We start from the raw sequence: 14,836 nt of genomic DNA, 5'->3' as shown, positions 1-14,836 counted from the left end.
TCAAGTCAGACATAAAACTGATTACAAAAATGTAAAACAGCATCAATCTTCTCACAATTTTTGTTTGGGAAAATGTAGTTATTTCCATAAAATGTTATTTGTATTATGTAATGAGTTTATTATCTTTAAATGTATTAATACATATTCGTAAATTTTCTATTTTTATTTCTAATATGCTAAATATTGACAGATATAACCCACATAAACAAAAACTCTTTGGGTTCCTCAAAAATGTTTAAGAATATAAATGGATCCTGAGACTAAAGTTGAGAACCAGTATTTTAGAAGACACCATAGGAAATATCCAACCATAACCATGTAAGAAAAAAATTGTTAGATTGGACTTCATTAAAATGCGGAATTTTTTTCATCAAGTCACAGATTGTCAAAGATTATATATATCAAAAAAGAAAATGACTCATAAGCTGATTTTCAAAATGGGCAAAGAAGCTGAACAAATCTTTCACACAAATGGCTAAGAAGTCTATGAAAAGAGGCTCAGCATCATTAATCATCATAGAAATGCAAAACAAAATACAATGAGATACCACTTCATTCTCATCTAGAGAGGCTGAACTGGACAGAACTGACAAATGCCAAATGTTGGCAAAGATGTGGAACAATGGGAACTCTCACACAGCGCCGATGAAAGTGTACACTGGTACAACCACTTTGGAAAACTGTTAGCAGTATCCTTTAATGATGTAGACATACCTACTCAGTAACTTAGCAATTCTATAGTATACTAAGTATATACTGTGGAAAAAAGTTCACCAAAAGACACGTATAAGAATGTTCATAGTTGGCCAGGCATGGTGGCGCATGCCTGTAATCCCAGCACTTTGGTAGCCTGAGGCAGATGGATCACCTGAGGCCAGGAGTTCGAGACCAGCCTGGCCAACGTGATGAAACCCTGTCTCTACGAAAAATACAAAAAATTAGCTGGGTTTGGTGGCAGGCGCCTGTAATCCTAGCTACTCTGGGAGGCTGAGGCAGAACTGCTTGAACCTGGAAGGTGGAGGTTGCAGTGAGCCGAGGTCACATGCCATTGCACTCCAGCCTGGGCAACAAGAGTGAAACTCCATCTCGGGGAAAAAAAAAAATAGAACGTTCATAGCAGCTTTCTTTAAAGTAGCCCAAAACTGGAAACAGCTCAAATGTTGATCAATAGGAAAAAAGATAAATAAAATGTCATATATTGCAAAATGAAGCTACTGATGCGCACAGATACATCTCACAGATACTATATTAAGTGAAGAAGCCAGATGAAAAGCAGTACTGGCTAGGCGTGGTGGCTCATGCCTGTAATTCCAGCACTTTGAGAAGCCGAGGTGTGAGGAACACTTGAGCCCAGGAGTACATCCTACATAGTGACAAAAGTCAGACAGAATAGTAGTTATCTCTGGAGCAGGGATTGACTTGGAGCAGGTATGAGAATGATGGAAATGTTTTGTGTCTTTCTTTTTTTTTTTTTCTGAGACAGTCTTGCTCTGTCGCCCAGGCTGGAGTGCAGTGGTGCAATCTCGGCTCACTGCAAGCTTTGCCTCCTGGGTTCATGCCATTCTCTTGCCTCAACCTCCCGAGTAGCTGGGACTACAAGCGCCCACCACCACGCCGGGCTAGTTTTTATTTTTTTCTATTTTGGTATTTTTAGTAGTTGGTATTTTTAGTAGAGATGGGGTTTCGCCGTTTTAGACAGGATGGTCTCCATCTCCTGACCTCATGATCTGCCTGCCTTGGCCTCCCAAAGTGCTGGGATTACAGGCGTGAGGCACCGCACCCAGCCATGTTTTGTATCTTAACAGTGGTTACACTGGTGAATGTATTGTGCATGTGTGTACATGCGTATGTGTGTGTATATATATAAAAACTCATCAACCTATATACACTTAAAATTAGTGTACATTTTGTCCATTACTGAATATATTTTATACCTAAATGAAAAGGTTAAGAAAAAATTATCTATGGAAATTTGTTTTTTCACTTGAGACGGAGTCTTGCTCTGTTGCCCAGACTGGAGTGCAATGGTGTGATCTCGGCTCACTGCAACCTCTGCCTGCTGAGTTCAAGCAATTCTCCTGCCTCAGCCTCCTGAGTAGCTGGGACTACAGGTGCCCAATACCACACCTGGCTAATTTTTGTGCTTTTAGTAGAGACGGGGTTTCACCCTGTTCTCCAAGCTGGTCTTGTGTCCAGAATTGGTGGGTTATTGGTCTCGCTGACTTCAAGAATGAGGCCGCGCACCCTTGCGGTGAATGTTACAGTTCTTAAAAATGCTGTGTCCACAGTTTGTTCCTTCTGATGTTCAGATGTGTCCGGAGTTTCTTCCTTCTGGTGGGTTCGTGGTCTCGCTGACTTCAGGAGTGAAGCTGCAGACACCTTCGCGGTGAGTGTTACAGCTCTTAAAGCGGCGCTTCTGGGTTGTTTGTTCCTTCCGGTGGGTTCTGGTCTCGCTGGCCTCAGAAGTGAAGCTGCAGACATTCGCCGTGAGTGTTACAGTTCTTAAAAGTGGCGTGTCTGGAGTTGTTCCTCCCTCTGGGTGGGTTCATGGTCTTGCTGACTTCAGCAGTGAAGCTGTGTACCTTCGTGGTGAGTGTTAAATAGCTCATAAACACAGTGCAGACCTAGAGTCAGCAGCAGGAACATTTATTGCAAAGAGCGAAACAACAAAGCTTCTACAACTTGGAAGGCAACCCAAGCGAGTTACAGCTGTTGGTTCAGGTGGCCTGCTTTTATTCCCTAATCTGGCCCCACCCACATCTTGCTGATTGGTCCATTTTACGGAGAGCTGACTGGTCCGTTTTACAGAGAGCTGATTGGTCCGTTTTGACAGCGTGCTGATTGGTACCTTTACAAGTCTTTAGCTGGACACAGAGTGCTGATTGGTGTCGTTTACAATCCTTTAGCTAGACACAAAAGTTCTCCAAGTCCCCACCAGATGAGCTAGACACAGAGCGCTGATTGGTGCATTTACAAACCTTTAGCTAGATACAGAGTGCTGATTGGTACGTTTACAGTCCTTTAGCTAGACAGAAAAGTTCTCCAAGTCCCCACATCCCAGAAGCCCCACCGGCTTCACCTCTCAATGGCACTTGCCATGGGACTATTGCAGCACTTAGCCCAGGCACTCTGGCAGCCCAGAGGGAGCTCCTCCCCCTATCAAGCCCAGCAGGCCGAGGCCCGCCACGCAAAGTGCAGGGCCCGCCAAGCCGGCACCCACCCAGAACCCCGGCTGCGCCAGCCCGTGAGCTCAGCGGGCAGCCCTGGCTCCCGCCCGTGCCTCCCCCTCCACACCTCCCGGTGAGCAGAGGGAGCCATCTCCAGCCTCGGCCAGCCCCAGAGAGGGGCCCTCATAGCGCAGCAGCAGGCTGAAGGGCTCCTCCAGCACGGCCAGAGCAGACTCCGAGGCTGAGGAGGCGCTGAGAGTGAGTGAGGGCTGCTAGCACATTGTCACCTCTCAGTCTCAAACTCCTGACCTCAAGTGATCCACCCACCTCGGCCTCCCAAGGTGCTGGGATTACAGGCTTGAGCCACTGCACCCAGCCGGAAGTTTGAATAGATGTTGGTTTTCTCTTAATAAATTTCCCCTGAGTAGGCAATATCTAAAAGTCATTTTACTGTCATTCCTTTTTTTTGAGACAAGTTCTAAAAAGAGGTCTTAAAGAGAGATCTTTCTGTCACCCAGGCTGGAGTGCAGTGGTGTGACCATAGCTTACTGAAACCACAAACTCCTGGGCTCAAGGGATATTCCTGCCTCAGCTATTCGTGTGGCTGGAACTACAGGTATGCACCACCTTGCCCAGTTAATTAAAAAAATTTTTTTTGTAGAGACGGTCTCACTATGTTGCTCGGGCTGATCTTGAACTCCTGGCTCAAAAGATCCTCTCTCCTTAGCCTCCCAAAGTGCTGGAATTACAGGTGTGAACCAATGCACTGTCATTTTTTTTAAGACAGAGTCTCGCTCTGTCGCCCAGCCTGGAGTGCAGCGGCGCGATCTCGGCTCACTGCAAGCTCCACCTCCCAGGTTCACGCCATTCTCCTGCCTCAGCCTCCTGAGTAGCTGGGACTACAGGCACCCACCACCACGCCCAGCTAATATTTGTATTTTTAGTAGAGACGGGGTTTCACCGTGTTATTCAGGATGGTCTAGATCTCCTGACCTCGTGATCCGCCTGCCTTGGCCTCCCAAAGTGCTGGGATTACAGGCGTGAGCCACCACGCCCGGTCCACTGTCATTCTTTAGAAGAGGAAAAGGCATGGCACTATTTTGTGTGGTGTTCCCCTGTTACCTGGCTGTGACTTTGGGAAAGTGGCATAACTTCTTTGTGTCTTTTTGCTTCTCATTCTTACCTGTTTATTGTTGTTATTACCTGTCCTGCATACTTCACAGGGCTGTTGTTAAGGACAAATGAGGTTTTAAATGTATTTTCCATAACCGTCCTCATTTCCGCCTCTCCTGCACGTGAGACTGAAATGCAGTCTCCACTAGAATATATTTAGTTGGTCAGGGTCAGCAGCTCCTTTGCCCTTTTCCTCCTGTGAGAAATTAAGGAGATGATGCTTATTTGCTTCCTAGATAAGTTCAGAAGTCAGGTAGGTTGGTTACCTAGTATCAGTATGCTACTTAATTTTTCACATGATCAAATAAGCTACAGATTTTGGGGAAGATACTAACATCCAGCTTTTAACTAAGTTTCTGCTGTGTGGGTCTGGTTGGTGGTGGTTTCTTACACTGCTTAATCACATTCAGATCTGTGGTTTGGAAATAGGCTGCAGCCTGACTGTAGTTGTGTAGAACTTACTGGTTTGGGAAGGTTTCTGGGAATTCATGGTTTAATTAGGTTATATCCCCCCAACCCTTTTTTAAAATGCTGCCATGAAGCGATGTGCAAATTCACTTTAAATATTTTTATTTTTATTTTTTTTGGGACAGAGTCTCGCTCTATTGTCCAGGCTGTAGTGCAGTGGTGCAATCTCGGCTCTCTGCAAACTCCACCTCCTGGGTTCAAGTGATTCTCCTGCCTCATCCTCCTGAGTAGCTGGTATTACAGGCACGCACCATCACATGAGCTAATTATATATTTTTAGTAGAGACAGGGTTTCATCATGTTGGCCACGCTGGGCTCAAACTCCTGACCTCAAGTGATCTGGCCCCCTCGGCCTCCCAAAGTGCTGGGATTACAGCTTTGAGCCACTGTACATGGCCCACTTTAAATATATTTTTTAAAAAACCCAACAGACAGCTTAGTATAGGAGGTGAAACAGGAGTATGTTAGCGTGTCAGAGTGCCAAACCAAGTCCTATTGCTTTTTTTGTCTTATTTCTGGACAAACTTAGAAACATTTATCACCATTATCATTATACACTAAATGAGGAAATATGATTTTCCAGTTCAGTGCAGCTAGTTCCTTTGTCTAAAATTTTTCTACTTCTTTTCTTTTCTTTTTCTTTCTTTTTTTTTTTTTTTTTTTGAGACAGAGTCTCCCTCTGTTGCCAGGCTGGGGTGCAGTGACACAGTAGTGCAATCTCGGCTCACTGCATCCTCTGTCTCCTAGGTTCAAGCAATTCCCCTGCCTCAGCCTCCCAAGTAGCTGGGATTACAGGTGCCTGCCACCACGCCTGGCTAATTTTTTTGTATTTTTAGTAGAGACAGGGTTTCACCATATTAGCCAGGATGGTCTCGATCTCCTGATCTCATGATCCGCTCGCCTCGGCCTCCCAAAATGTTGGGATTACAGGCGTGAGCCACTGTGCCCAGCCTAAAATTTTTCTTTAAAGTGTTTTGGGGAAGAAAATTTAAAGTAGCTGGGATGAAACTACTACCTTATAGGAGGAGAGAGCTGGGCCCAGAGACCAAGAACAAAGATGGTTTGACCACTGAGGGAGCTGGAGATTCTGCCTGATCCATAGGGCCAGCACAGATTGGTTTTGGAGGGAGCTTTGGAGAACTTTTAGACTTTTGACAACTTTTTGAGTTTTTGAACGTTTTTTAACCTCTAATTTTCTTTTTTTGTAGAGACAGGATCTTGCTATGATGTCTAGGCTGGTTTCAAACTCCTGGCCTCGAGTGGTCCTCCTGCCTTGGCCTCTGCAAGTGCTGGAATTATAGGCATGAGCCAAGGCACTGGGCTACTGAATGTTTTTTAGAAAATAAATAACCGCACTACATTCCTGTGCTTTCTCTCCATTTTAAATTTTGTTTTTGAAACAACAGGCTCCCAGTAGTAACCTGATGCTTTATGCTGCATATATTTTAATTAAAATGAATCTTTGGGTCTACAGTGCTTTGCCAAGTGCAAACATTGAATTTATAAAAAGGACTTTGGTTCTTTACAAGCTTAGAACCTGAAGCAATAGTCCTTATATAAATCCAGCTGTTCCAGTTTAGAGAGCCAAAATGCTTCACAGCCGTGGTTTTATTGATTGGCTTTCCTAAGGCACAATGGGTTTCATTGTTACTCAGGTTTATATATCAGGCATATGTCTTCCGTATTTTGGAAAACACTTTTCTTTTTGTTAATACCTTCAACAGTTATATAATTCTAGGCCTGTGTTTTGCACATATAGGTACACACAAAAATAAAAGGTGAATCTTCATTGCAGCACAGTCTGTTGTCCTTTTCTCTGTTCTTATTACCTGAGCCACTCATTCCTATTAGTCCAAGTTTCTGCACCATTCACTTCACCTACTGAACAGTGACTTTTCGAAGTTTCAGTTTCTCCATCTAGGAAATGGGGCTAATGGTAATAGTATACTTCTCAAGATTAGATGTGGTTATGTGTATAAAACCCTTGGCAGAGTGCCCAATGATGAATGTTGGCTTTTTTTTTTTTTTTTTTTTTTTTTGAGACAGAGTCTCACTCTGTTGCTCAGGCTGGAGTGCAGTGGCGCAATCATGGCTCACTGCAACCTCCACCTTCCAGGCTCAAGAGATTCTTGTGCCTCAGCCTCCCAAGTAGCTGGGACTACAGGCACATGCCAACATGCTGAGCTAATTTTTTTTTTTTTTTTTGAGATGGAGTCTCACTCTGTCCCCTAGGCTGGAGTGCAGTGGCGCCATCTCAGCTCACTGCAACCTCCGCCTCCCGGGTTCAAGAGGTTCTCCTGCCTCAGCCTCCCTAGTAGCTGGGATTACAGATGCATGCCACCACACCTGGCTAATTTTTTTTGTATTTTTATTAGAGACAGGGTTTCGCCATGTTGGCCAGGCTGGGCTCGAACTACTGACCTCAGGTGATCCACTCGCCTCTACCTCCCCAAGTGCTGGGATTACAGGTGTGGGCCACTGTGCCGGGCCATACTTTTTTTATATTTTTAGTAGAGATGGGGTTTCGCCATGTTGGCCACACTGGTCTTGAACTCCTGCCCTCAAGTGATCCACCCGCCTTGGCTTCCCAAAGTGCTGGGATTACAGATGTGAGCCACTGCATCCAGCCGAATGTTGGCTGTTTTAATGTCCAGTTATGCCAACCTTAATGTTCTATAAATAGAAATTGGAAGGTAGGAATTGAGGACATAAGTTTCCAATAGTAAGATCCCACTAAGAGGGCAGCCTGAAAGCTTCAGTCCCATACTTGTCTTCTAGCAGAGTGAGGTTGTTGCAACCTCTTAGGAAGAGTTAGGCGGAGGAGCTGTTTTTGTTTCTTCAAGGATGGAATAAAATCATCCCCACTCCAATTATCCTTTTCTCTAGATCTCTGTTTTCTGCTGAGATTAAAACTGGGACTTTCATTTTTCTTATGAAAAATTTGAGGTCATCAGTTATATCATCTCTCTTATTTTTCTGACTTCTCTCTTTTTACCTAGGAATGACAGTTATTCACCTCCTCTGGGCAGGACAGGCCAGGCTGTAGGCGTCCGACGGGCTGTAAGCTTCCCTGTTAGTCCCAACATGATATTTTAAAATTCTGCCTGTAGTAAGTAGTCTCTGTAGCCTCAGCTCAGCGGACTCCAAGGCTTGCTTTCCTTTTGCTTTCAGTTTGCTTGAAAACAAGATCAAACCTATCACATCAAAAGTTTTTCCTCCTCCTTTAGTCCTGTCCTCAACCCATTTTATAGACACTGAAACGGCCTTCTGCAGGCTCCACGCATCATCTGTGTCATCAACACTACTACCCAATGCTTTTCATGAAGTTAAGTAATTTTCTTTTCCTTCTAGCTTACCTCTTAACTTCCATTACTCAAAGCAGCCCTCTTTCCCTGTTGTCCCAATCCAGTCTCATTTACCTTCTTGTTTAAAGACACCTTCCACATTCATAGATTTTAGGGATGGTTCAGGCTAAAATCATATCTGTTCCTTTCCCTCTTAGACTTTCAGAAATCACTAACTGCTTGAGCGTGACCTTTGAATGGGTCTCCATTTGAGGTCTTCCAGGTTTACATTATTCTTGCCGCATTTCAGTTTTCCTTTTCCTGAATGTTCCATCCATATAATTATTATAAGGTTCTAGCCTTTGAAACTCAACTTGAAATTCTCAGACATGTTTGGAGGAATCTCAGCACGAAGCCTGTTTCTTCAAAGTCACCCTTCCCTGCGAACCAGCATCCTTCTCTGATACCAGAGCCCAAGCGGGGTCTCCCTAATTACTTTCTGTGTTTGGTTTTGTGGTAGAACTGGGAACCATAGGCAGAGAAAGCCTGAACCTCCCTGAAGAGGTCTCTTAGGGGGGCCTCCAGAACCAAATATGCTCTCGAGGAATTCAGTTGTGAGAGAGATGCTATCAGCAATTAGGGCTTTACATCTAAGCATAAACATTGCTGACAAGTACTTGGATTTTTTTTCTGTTCTGCACATAATGATAAGATTCTTATAAGGATGTTCTCTTCTTGTAGCTTTTTGCCTGATTATCATTAACAGATTATAATCATGTGTTTTTTTCATGTCCATCTTCCCTAATGGGCTGTAGATGACCTGGGCCAGTTCACCCCTCCTTAGGCAACCTGGTGGCCCCCCGCTCCCGGGAGGTCACCATATTGATGCCAAACTTAGTGTGGACACCCGATCGGCACAGCGCACTACAGCCCAGAACTCCTGGACTCAAGCGATCCTCCAGCCTCAGCCTCCCAAGTAGCTGGGACTACAGGCACGCGCCACCACGCCTGGCATTTTGTTCACTGCCGTGCATTTTGTTCACTGCTGTGCCCATTTTCTCACAGTGCCTAGCCCAAATATTTCATGAGTGTTTACTAAAGCTGTATTTCTGATTCTGTGTAAGTGAACAGAGATGTGATGAGAGAATAAAGGGGAAATGCACCCCCTCAAAAAGCTTATTACTTCACAAGGTATCCCATGTTGAGATAAATGCAGAGTAAACCTCATGCCTAAATATGTCCTGTTTCCTCGAAGAGGCCTGCCTAGTACCAGGGTGCCTTGTGAAAGGTTCAGATAAGCAATTTAATGCAAATCATAAAATGCAAACCCACTTCTTTCTGGGATGGTAATGTTGTAGCACCCTAAAAGAGAGAGCGTTTGAATTATTTTGGAGAATATTCTGCTTAAAGGACCTAGAGTTGTAATTCATACAAAAAAGTCAAGATTTAAATGTAAAACAGGGGCTCAAGAGTGAGCCATGTTGAGATTGTATGTCAGTTTTTTCTTGCCCTGATTTGAAAATCTTTCACTGTTTAAATCTGTTGATTTCTAAATCGTAACTATAATGCTGGGACAGGAGATGGGATCCCTAGTTTTTATTTAGCACTTGACTGAAATGTAACATGAATTCAAGGCTTTTTTATATTAAAAAAAAGTCAGCTATTGTTCATCTCCAGTGAAATGAGTAAACCTTAGATGACAGGGACTTCAAGGTAGACAAAAGGATGTAGGACAGAGCCAAGGAGTTTAAACAATTTTCAGAGTTCAGGGAAAATGATAAAATCCCTTAATCTAGAGATATTTAAGAAGAAGGCAGGGATCTTTTCTCTAAAATTGGGGGAGCAAAGGGTACAATGGTATCCATCTAGTCTTTTTTGTACTGCAATAAGAATAGCAAGACCATGCTTCAGGAAAGCTGTCCATTGTAAACAGGCCCCGCCTTGGAGTTCACTGAGTACAGGTTTCTTTCTACAGAGGAGACCCAAGTGAAACTCTTTTGCTCTGGTGTTCTAGAAACTCAGTGGTGAAGGCTGATCTGTGACTCTTCCCTAGATTCCTCGAATTCTTGAGTGTTAAGGCCTAAGATTTAACATGCACTTAACCTTGTTAACAAAGGTGTCTTCGTATTGAGGAGACATTAAAACTTAGCCACATAAATATATCTTGTCTCCTCCAGTGTTAAAAACAAAACTACCATAAACTGGGCGGAATCATGGTAAACAAAGCATTTTCCATTGCTTCAAGCAGAGCAAATAGAATCTCTACTGATAGTGCTTCTCCTTAGTTTCACCAGGGACATTAGATTCATAGTGGTTCATTTCAAAACCACGCTTCCTCTTTCAGGGACTGTTTTGTCACCTGCAGGCTGAAGCATTCTCCTTAGCTGAAGATGCAAGCTTGCCCTACAGAACGTTTGGTAATAAGGGTGGGAAGGGAGGGAAACATTTGCACATGGCATTCCCTGAAATAGAGTTGTAATAGCTACTCGAGAGGAGAAAAACCTAGGTTTTCCTTGAGATTCCCAGGTCAGAGACAGCAGTGATGAGGTGTCACATTATAAACAGCCAGGCTTTCCCACTTGGCCCTAGCTTTGGTAGCATTTTTTTTTTTTTCATCTGATTGGAATAAGGATATTCAGGGCCAGAGTCAGGAAAATGCAGCTACAAAGGACAAGGATGGTGGTAGGGATGGGAGGAGGCTGAACAGCTGTGGGCAGTGTCTCTGAAGGTGAAGAGGCCTCCCAACCTGTTCAGGGCATCCTGGAGCTGAGGACAGGAAATGGAACAGTTGGTTTCTATGAAGAGCCCCTGGAGGAGAGAGATCCCAGAGTGCTTGATGGATCCATTCTTGCCCTGCCTCCCTGTGGGATTCAGGAGGGTGAGCTGAGGATCCTCTCTGCGTGAGCACTGCTCCTGGTACCCTGCACACCTCCACCTTCGCCATTATCACGCAGAATCATGGAGATGTGCCAGCTGAGGATCTGAGAGTTTCAGCCACTTACCCAAGGGCACACAGCAAGTAGGTGGACTCCAGAATCTTCTGCAGATTGTACTGTTCCTTCTGTGAATAGTGTTTATCTTTGTTCCTCCCTTTCCCCTGAGTTTTGGATAGAGACTATCACCCATATTGAGGAGGATTTGGGTATTTGATTTACCAACACATGCATTTTGTGACCCCACAGAACCTTCTGGTGGGTGCCTGGAGTTACAAAGAGAGCAGCTGCCATTTTCTTTGCCCCGAGGAGCTGGCTCGGTGACCTCCTTCAGTCATGGAAAGTCCCTTCCCCAGATAGAGTCCAGCATTCCACTGGCTTCTCCTGCTGCTAAAATAAAACCGGGCGAATCCCTCAGTAAACCGTGGAGCATAAAGAGGTCGGGCTGCTTCTCCAGCATTTGTCAGGGGTGTGAAGAGGTCATTTTTTATGTGCACAGCTTTGCTCCTCTGGCTGCTACATCTCTGTCCTGCTCCAGCTGAACTGCTCTTATTACTTCTGTGCTTACTTTGCCAAGAGCCTCTTCATAGTGACTGCTTTTCTCCGGTTACGCTCCTGTTGAACCTGGCTTTCTGAGTCACTCTTCCTTTCCCTTTTAAAGAGTGAAGTCCATGAACCCAGGCAAGAGTTAGCATAGACACTGTACTACAGAAACGGCTCATTAAGCTCTTTAAGCTCTCTGTGCTCCCTTCCACCCCAGCACTTGTGTAAATCCTACAGATGCAGCTGAATGACTTTATGTCCTCCAACCGTGAGACTGGCGCTGGGGAAAGAATTAGCAACATGTACATTTAGAACTGATATTTGTAAAAACAAGCTTGGTCTGGATTTTCAGTACTGTTGCAGGAACAAAACTGACCACAATGTGTGCGTTTGTAGCACAAGACAGACGTGATCAGAAAACAGTGAAAGCTCCAGCTGCACAGTCCACCCTTTCCTCCAGGCCCCTCTCCCCATTTCCACTCACATTTTCCCAAACAAGCTACCAAACAGGTTATGCATCTGAAAATTTATTCGCTTCAGCCACAGGGTGACTTGAATGGACTTTGTTGTTCACATTTCCCCCCTTGGTCTTCTGTGGATTAGAAACCATAGTGCGTTAAGATAAAGAAATTAGGTCAAACTAGCCGTAGTGAAACAGGTTCAAATCTTTATTTTTTTTTATTTTTTAAGAGATGGGGTCTCACTCTGTCATCCAGGCTGGAGTGCAGGGGCACAATCATAGTTCACTGCAGCGTCAATCTCCTGGGATCAAGTGATCCTCCTGCCTCAGCCTCCCAAAGTGTTCGGATTACAGGTGTGAGCCACTGTGCCCTGCCAAAAATTTTTTTACATGTTGGATTAACACAACCATTTAATTGGTGGCCTTCATATGGTCAATGGAAGCCAACACTTCTTAAAGAATAAAGAATAACAGAAGGCTAAGTACACATTTGGGGACTTTAAAAAAATCACAAAATATTTCATTGAAAGCATCTTTGTGTTTTTAAAATCAGGAAAAGGTTGCTGTTCAAACTTCTAAAATGGGTTTTTGAACACAATGCAAATAGTTTAGAGAAAGAATAATAATTTGAAAAAATGCCTGATCCATTTCTCTAACAAATGATCAGGAAAGCAGAGGCAAGAGGTGACTTTAATTTCACAAGCAAATACATACGCATGTGCACATTTATATGTCTATTTTCTGATTACGTCATATTCCAAGCAACAAGGGGGCCTGGTCAATGTAGAACTTCTCAGACACAGAGCTGCCAGACAGTGTGAGAGTGGAACCCAGATGCTGAGCTTGCCAACACCTTACTAGGGAGAGAATGTCAGGTGCAACCGAGAGACAACACTAGATTAGCTAGCACTTTGCAAGAAGAGGGGAAGAGGACAATATGTTCATCCTGAGAGCTGCTTCTGAGAACCTCAGGGAGGAAGTCTAGAACCCTGATCTACATAAAAGTGACAGATGACGGACTCGCTGTGGAGGACTCCTGAAGTAGTGTCCCTGATTAGAATGCTGATTTCTTCCCCAAAGGTGATGTGGGCACAGAACTGAGCTGTATGAATGGGAGGCCAAATAAGCACTGCTCACTCTGCTGAATTTGCTCTGGCAGCCCAAGTCCTTAAGGTGAGGCCTGTCTGGCTGCTGCTGCTGTTACCAGTCTTTTAGTATGGTTAGTCATTTCTCTTGTTCCTGCTGCTGTTAAAAGAGCTTTTCCTGTTTTTCCTTCTGCCTTGAAGCTGGCCAGACATCTGTGGAGTGACAGGGCCTTTCCAAGAAGGCAGAGTCAGAGTGATGAGGTCCACACAGGTCAGTGAGATGAAGACACGAAGGAATATGTAAGCACCCAGGCCTCGTTCCCAGTGACAGTTACTTGTTAAGAGGAATGAGTGACAAACCCCACTCCTGAGCCCTTCTGATGGCATCAGAAACCTGGGGGAAATATACAGAGTTTCTTCTGGGAGGTGACTAACTGGTGCCATTAGAACATCTATCCCAGTAGGGCAGGGCCTGGGGTCACCTCCCCCCCGTATTCTAAAGAATCACATCCTCCTGCTGGAGCAGCGGGTGTTGCAGAGGTGTGAAGGGGGCCAACACAGTTTCTGGGCAGGAGGTCCAAGCTGCTGGCCTTTCTGGGCAGGGCGACAACTGGAGGGAAGTGTGCAGCAGCATTCTGCCATTGCTGGCAAGTCTCCGTGAGGGTGGGAGGGACCCCAAGATGGTGAGTTGACTTGGATGCAGTGCCTATCCCTGTTGCACTCCCAAAGCTGCAGATGGAAGGAGCAAGTGTTTCTCAGCTCCTCAGGTTTGCATCTGTCCTCAAAACATGGCTCCCCTTCTGCCTCCCTTCTTGCAGGTTTAAATCTCCTGCAGCCCCTCTCCTTCCTGTGTGAATACAGACTTGGCTCTACAGAGGGTGAGTGGAGCATCTGGCAGTGGTTACTTTGCTGTGGTCACTGTAATTTTCGTGAAACAGCACCAAGATTGATCGCTCCCTCCCCTCCTCTTAATGTTGGAGGTTCAGAAGACAGGGATCTGGTCTCTCCGCACCACATCAAGGTCATCATCCAAAGTTAACAAAACCTGAAATGAGAGGGACAGAGAAATGAAAGGAATGGACAGTCACTGTCACACTAAGTCCTGTTTTCTCTCTGAGATGCCCACAGACTGGAAACTGTTAGTTCCCTCTCATTCTCATGCCTTCTGCAGCTCTCTGCAATCCCTTGCTCTTAATAGGCACTTATTATAATTATACAATTCATTTGTCAATTAAATATTCATGAAGATTTATGATGTGCTATTCCAGATGCTATGGAGATATAGTTTGTAATGAAAGAGACAAAAATCCCTATTCTCCATGTAGCTTACATTCTAAAGAGGGCTTTAGACATGAAACAAATACATGAGTAAAATATAGCATGTTAGATAGTAATAAGTGCTAAGGATAGAAGTTAAATAAAGGAGGAAATAAGGAAGTATCAGGTGTGGGGAGGTAAAAAATGTTGATAGGGTGGCCTGGGAAGTCATTACTTAGGGGACATTTAGGTCAAGAGTCAAAGGAATAAAGTCCTGTTGGACAGAGTATTGCTATATAAGAAATGTACCCTCCTCCTCCATTTCTAGTTCCCTCGATTACTACTGCCCCACGTGGAACCTTTAGTTCCACTTTTGCTGTCTCTGTCTCTCTCATGAAGGTGAAGATCAGAAGTAAAAGACATAAGGACTGTTTATACAGATTGGCCAAGCTTCCCAAACTGGCCA

General features: G+C 44.5%; 1 protein-coding gene and 1 pseudogene across 5 annotated transcripts in view; both read right to left on the bottom strand.

Annotated features, from left to right (window-relative positions):
* Positions 1-13,248: 13,248 nt before the first annotated feature.
* On the bottom strand, positions 13,249-14,004 carry LOC129032811 (uncharacterized; annotated as a pseudogene).
* Positions 14,005-14,080: 76 nt separating this feature from the next.
* SIDT1 (SID1 transmembrane family member 1) overlaps positions 14,081-14,836 on the bottom strand; it is a 95,100-nt gene continuing 94,344 nt past the window's right edge. For all 5 annotated transcript variants that reach the window (XM_054480697.2, XM_054480698.2, XM_054480699.2 and 2 more), the window contains one exon: positions 14,081-14,158. In XM_054480697.2, the coding sequence (XP_054336672.1) occupies positions 14,096-14,158 (63 nt within the window). In that variant the 3' untranslated portion in view covers positions 14,081-14,095. The remainder of the gene's footprint in view (positions 14,159-14,836) is intronic.

Source organism: Pongo pygmaeus, chromosome 2 (genome assembly GCF_028885625.2).
Source record: "Pongo pygmaeus isolate AG05252 chromosome 2, NHGRI_mPonPyg2-v2.0_pri, whole genome shotgun sequence".
Lineage (NCBI taxonomy): Eukaryota > Metazoa > Chordata > Mammalia > Primates > Hominidae > Pongo > Pongo pygmaeus.
Note: the sequence above shows the minus strand (reverse complement) of the source record. Positions and strands in the feature narration are given on the sequence as shown.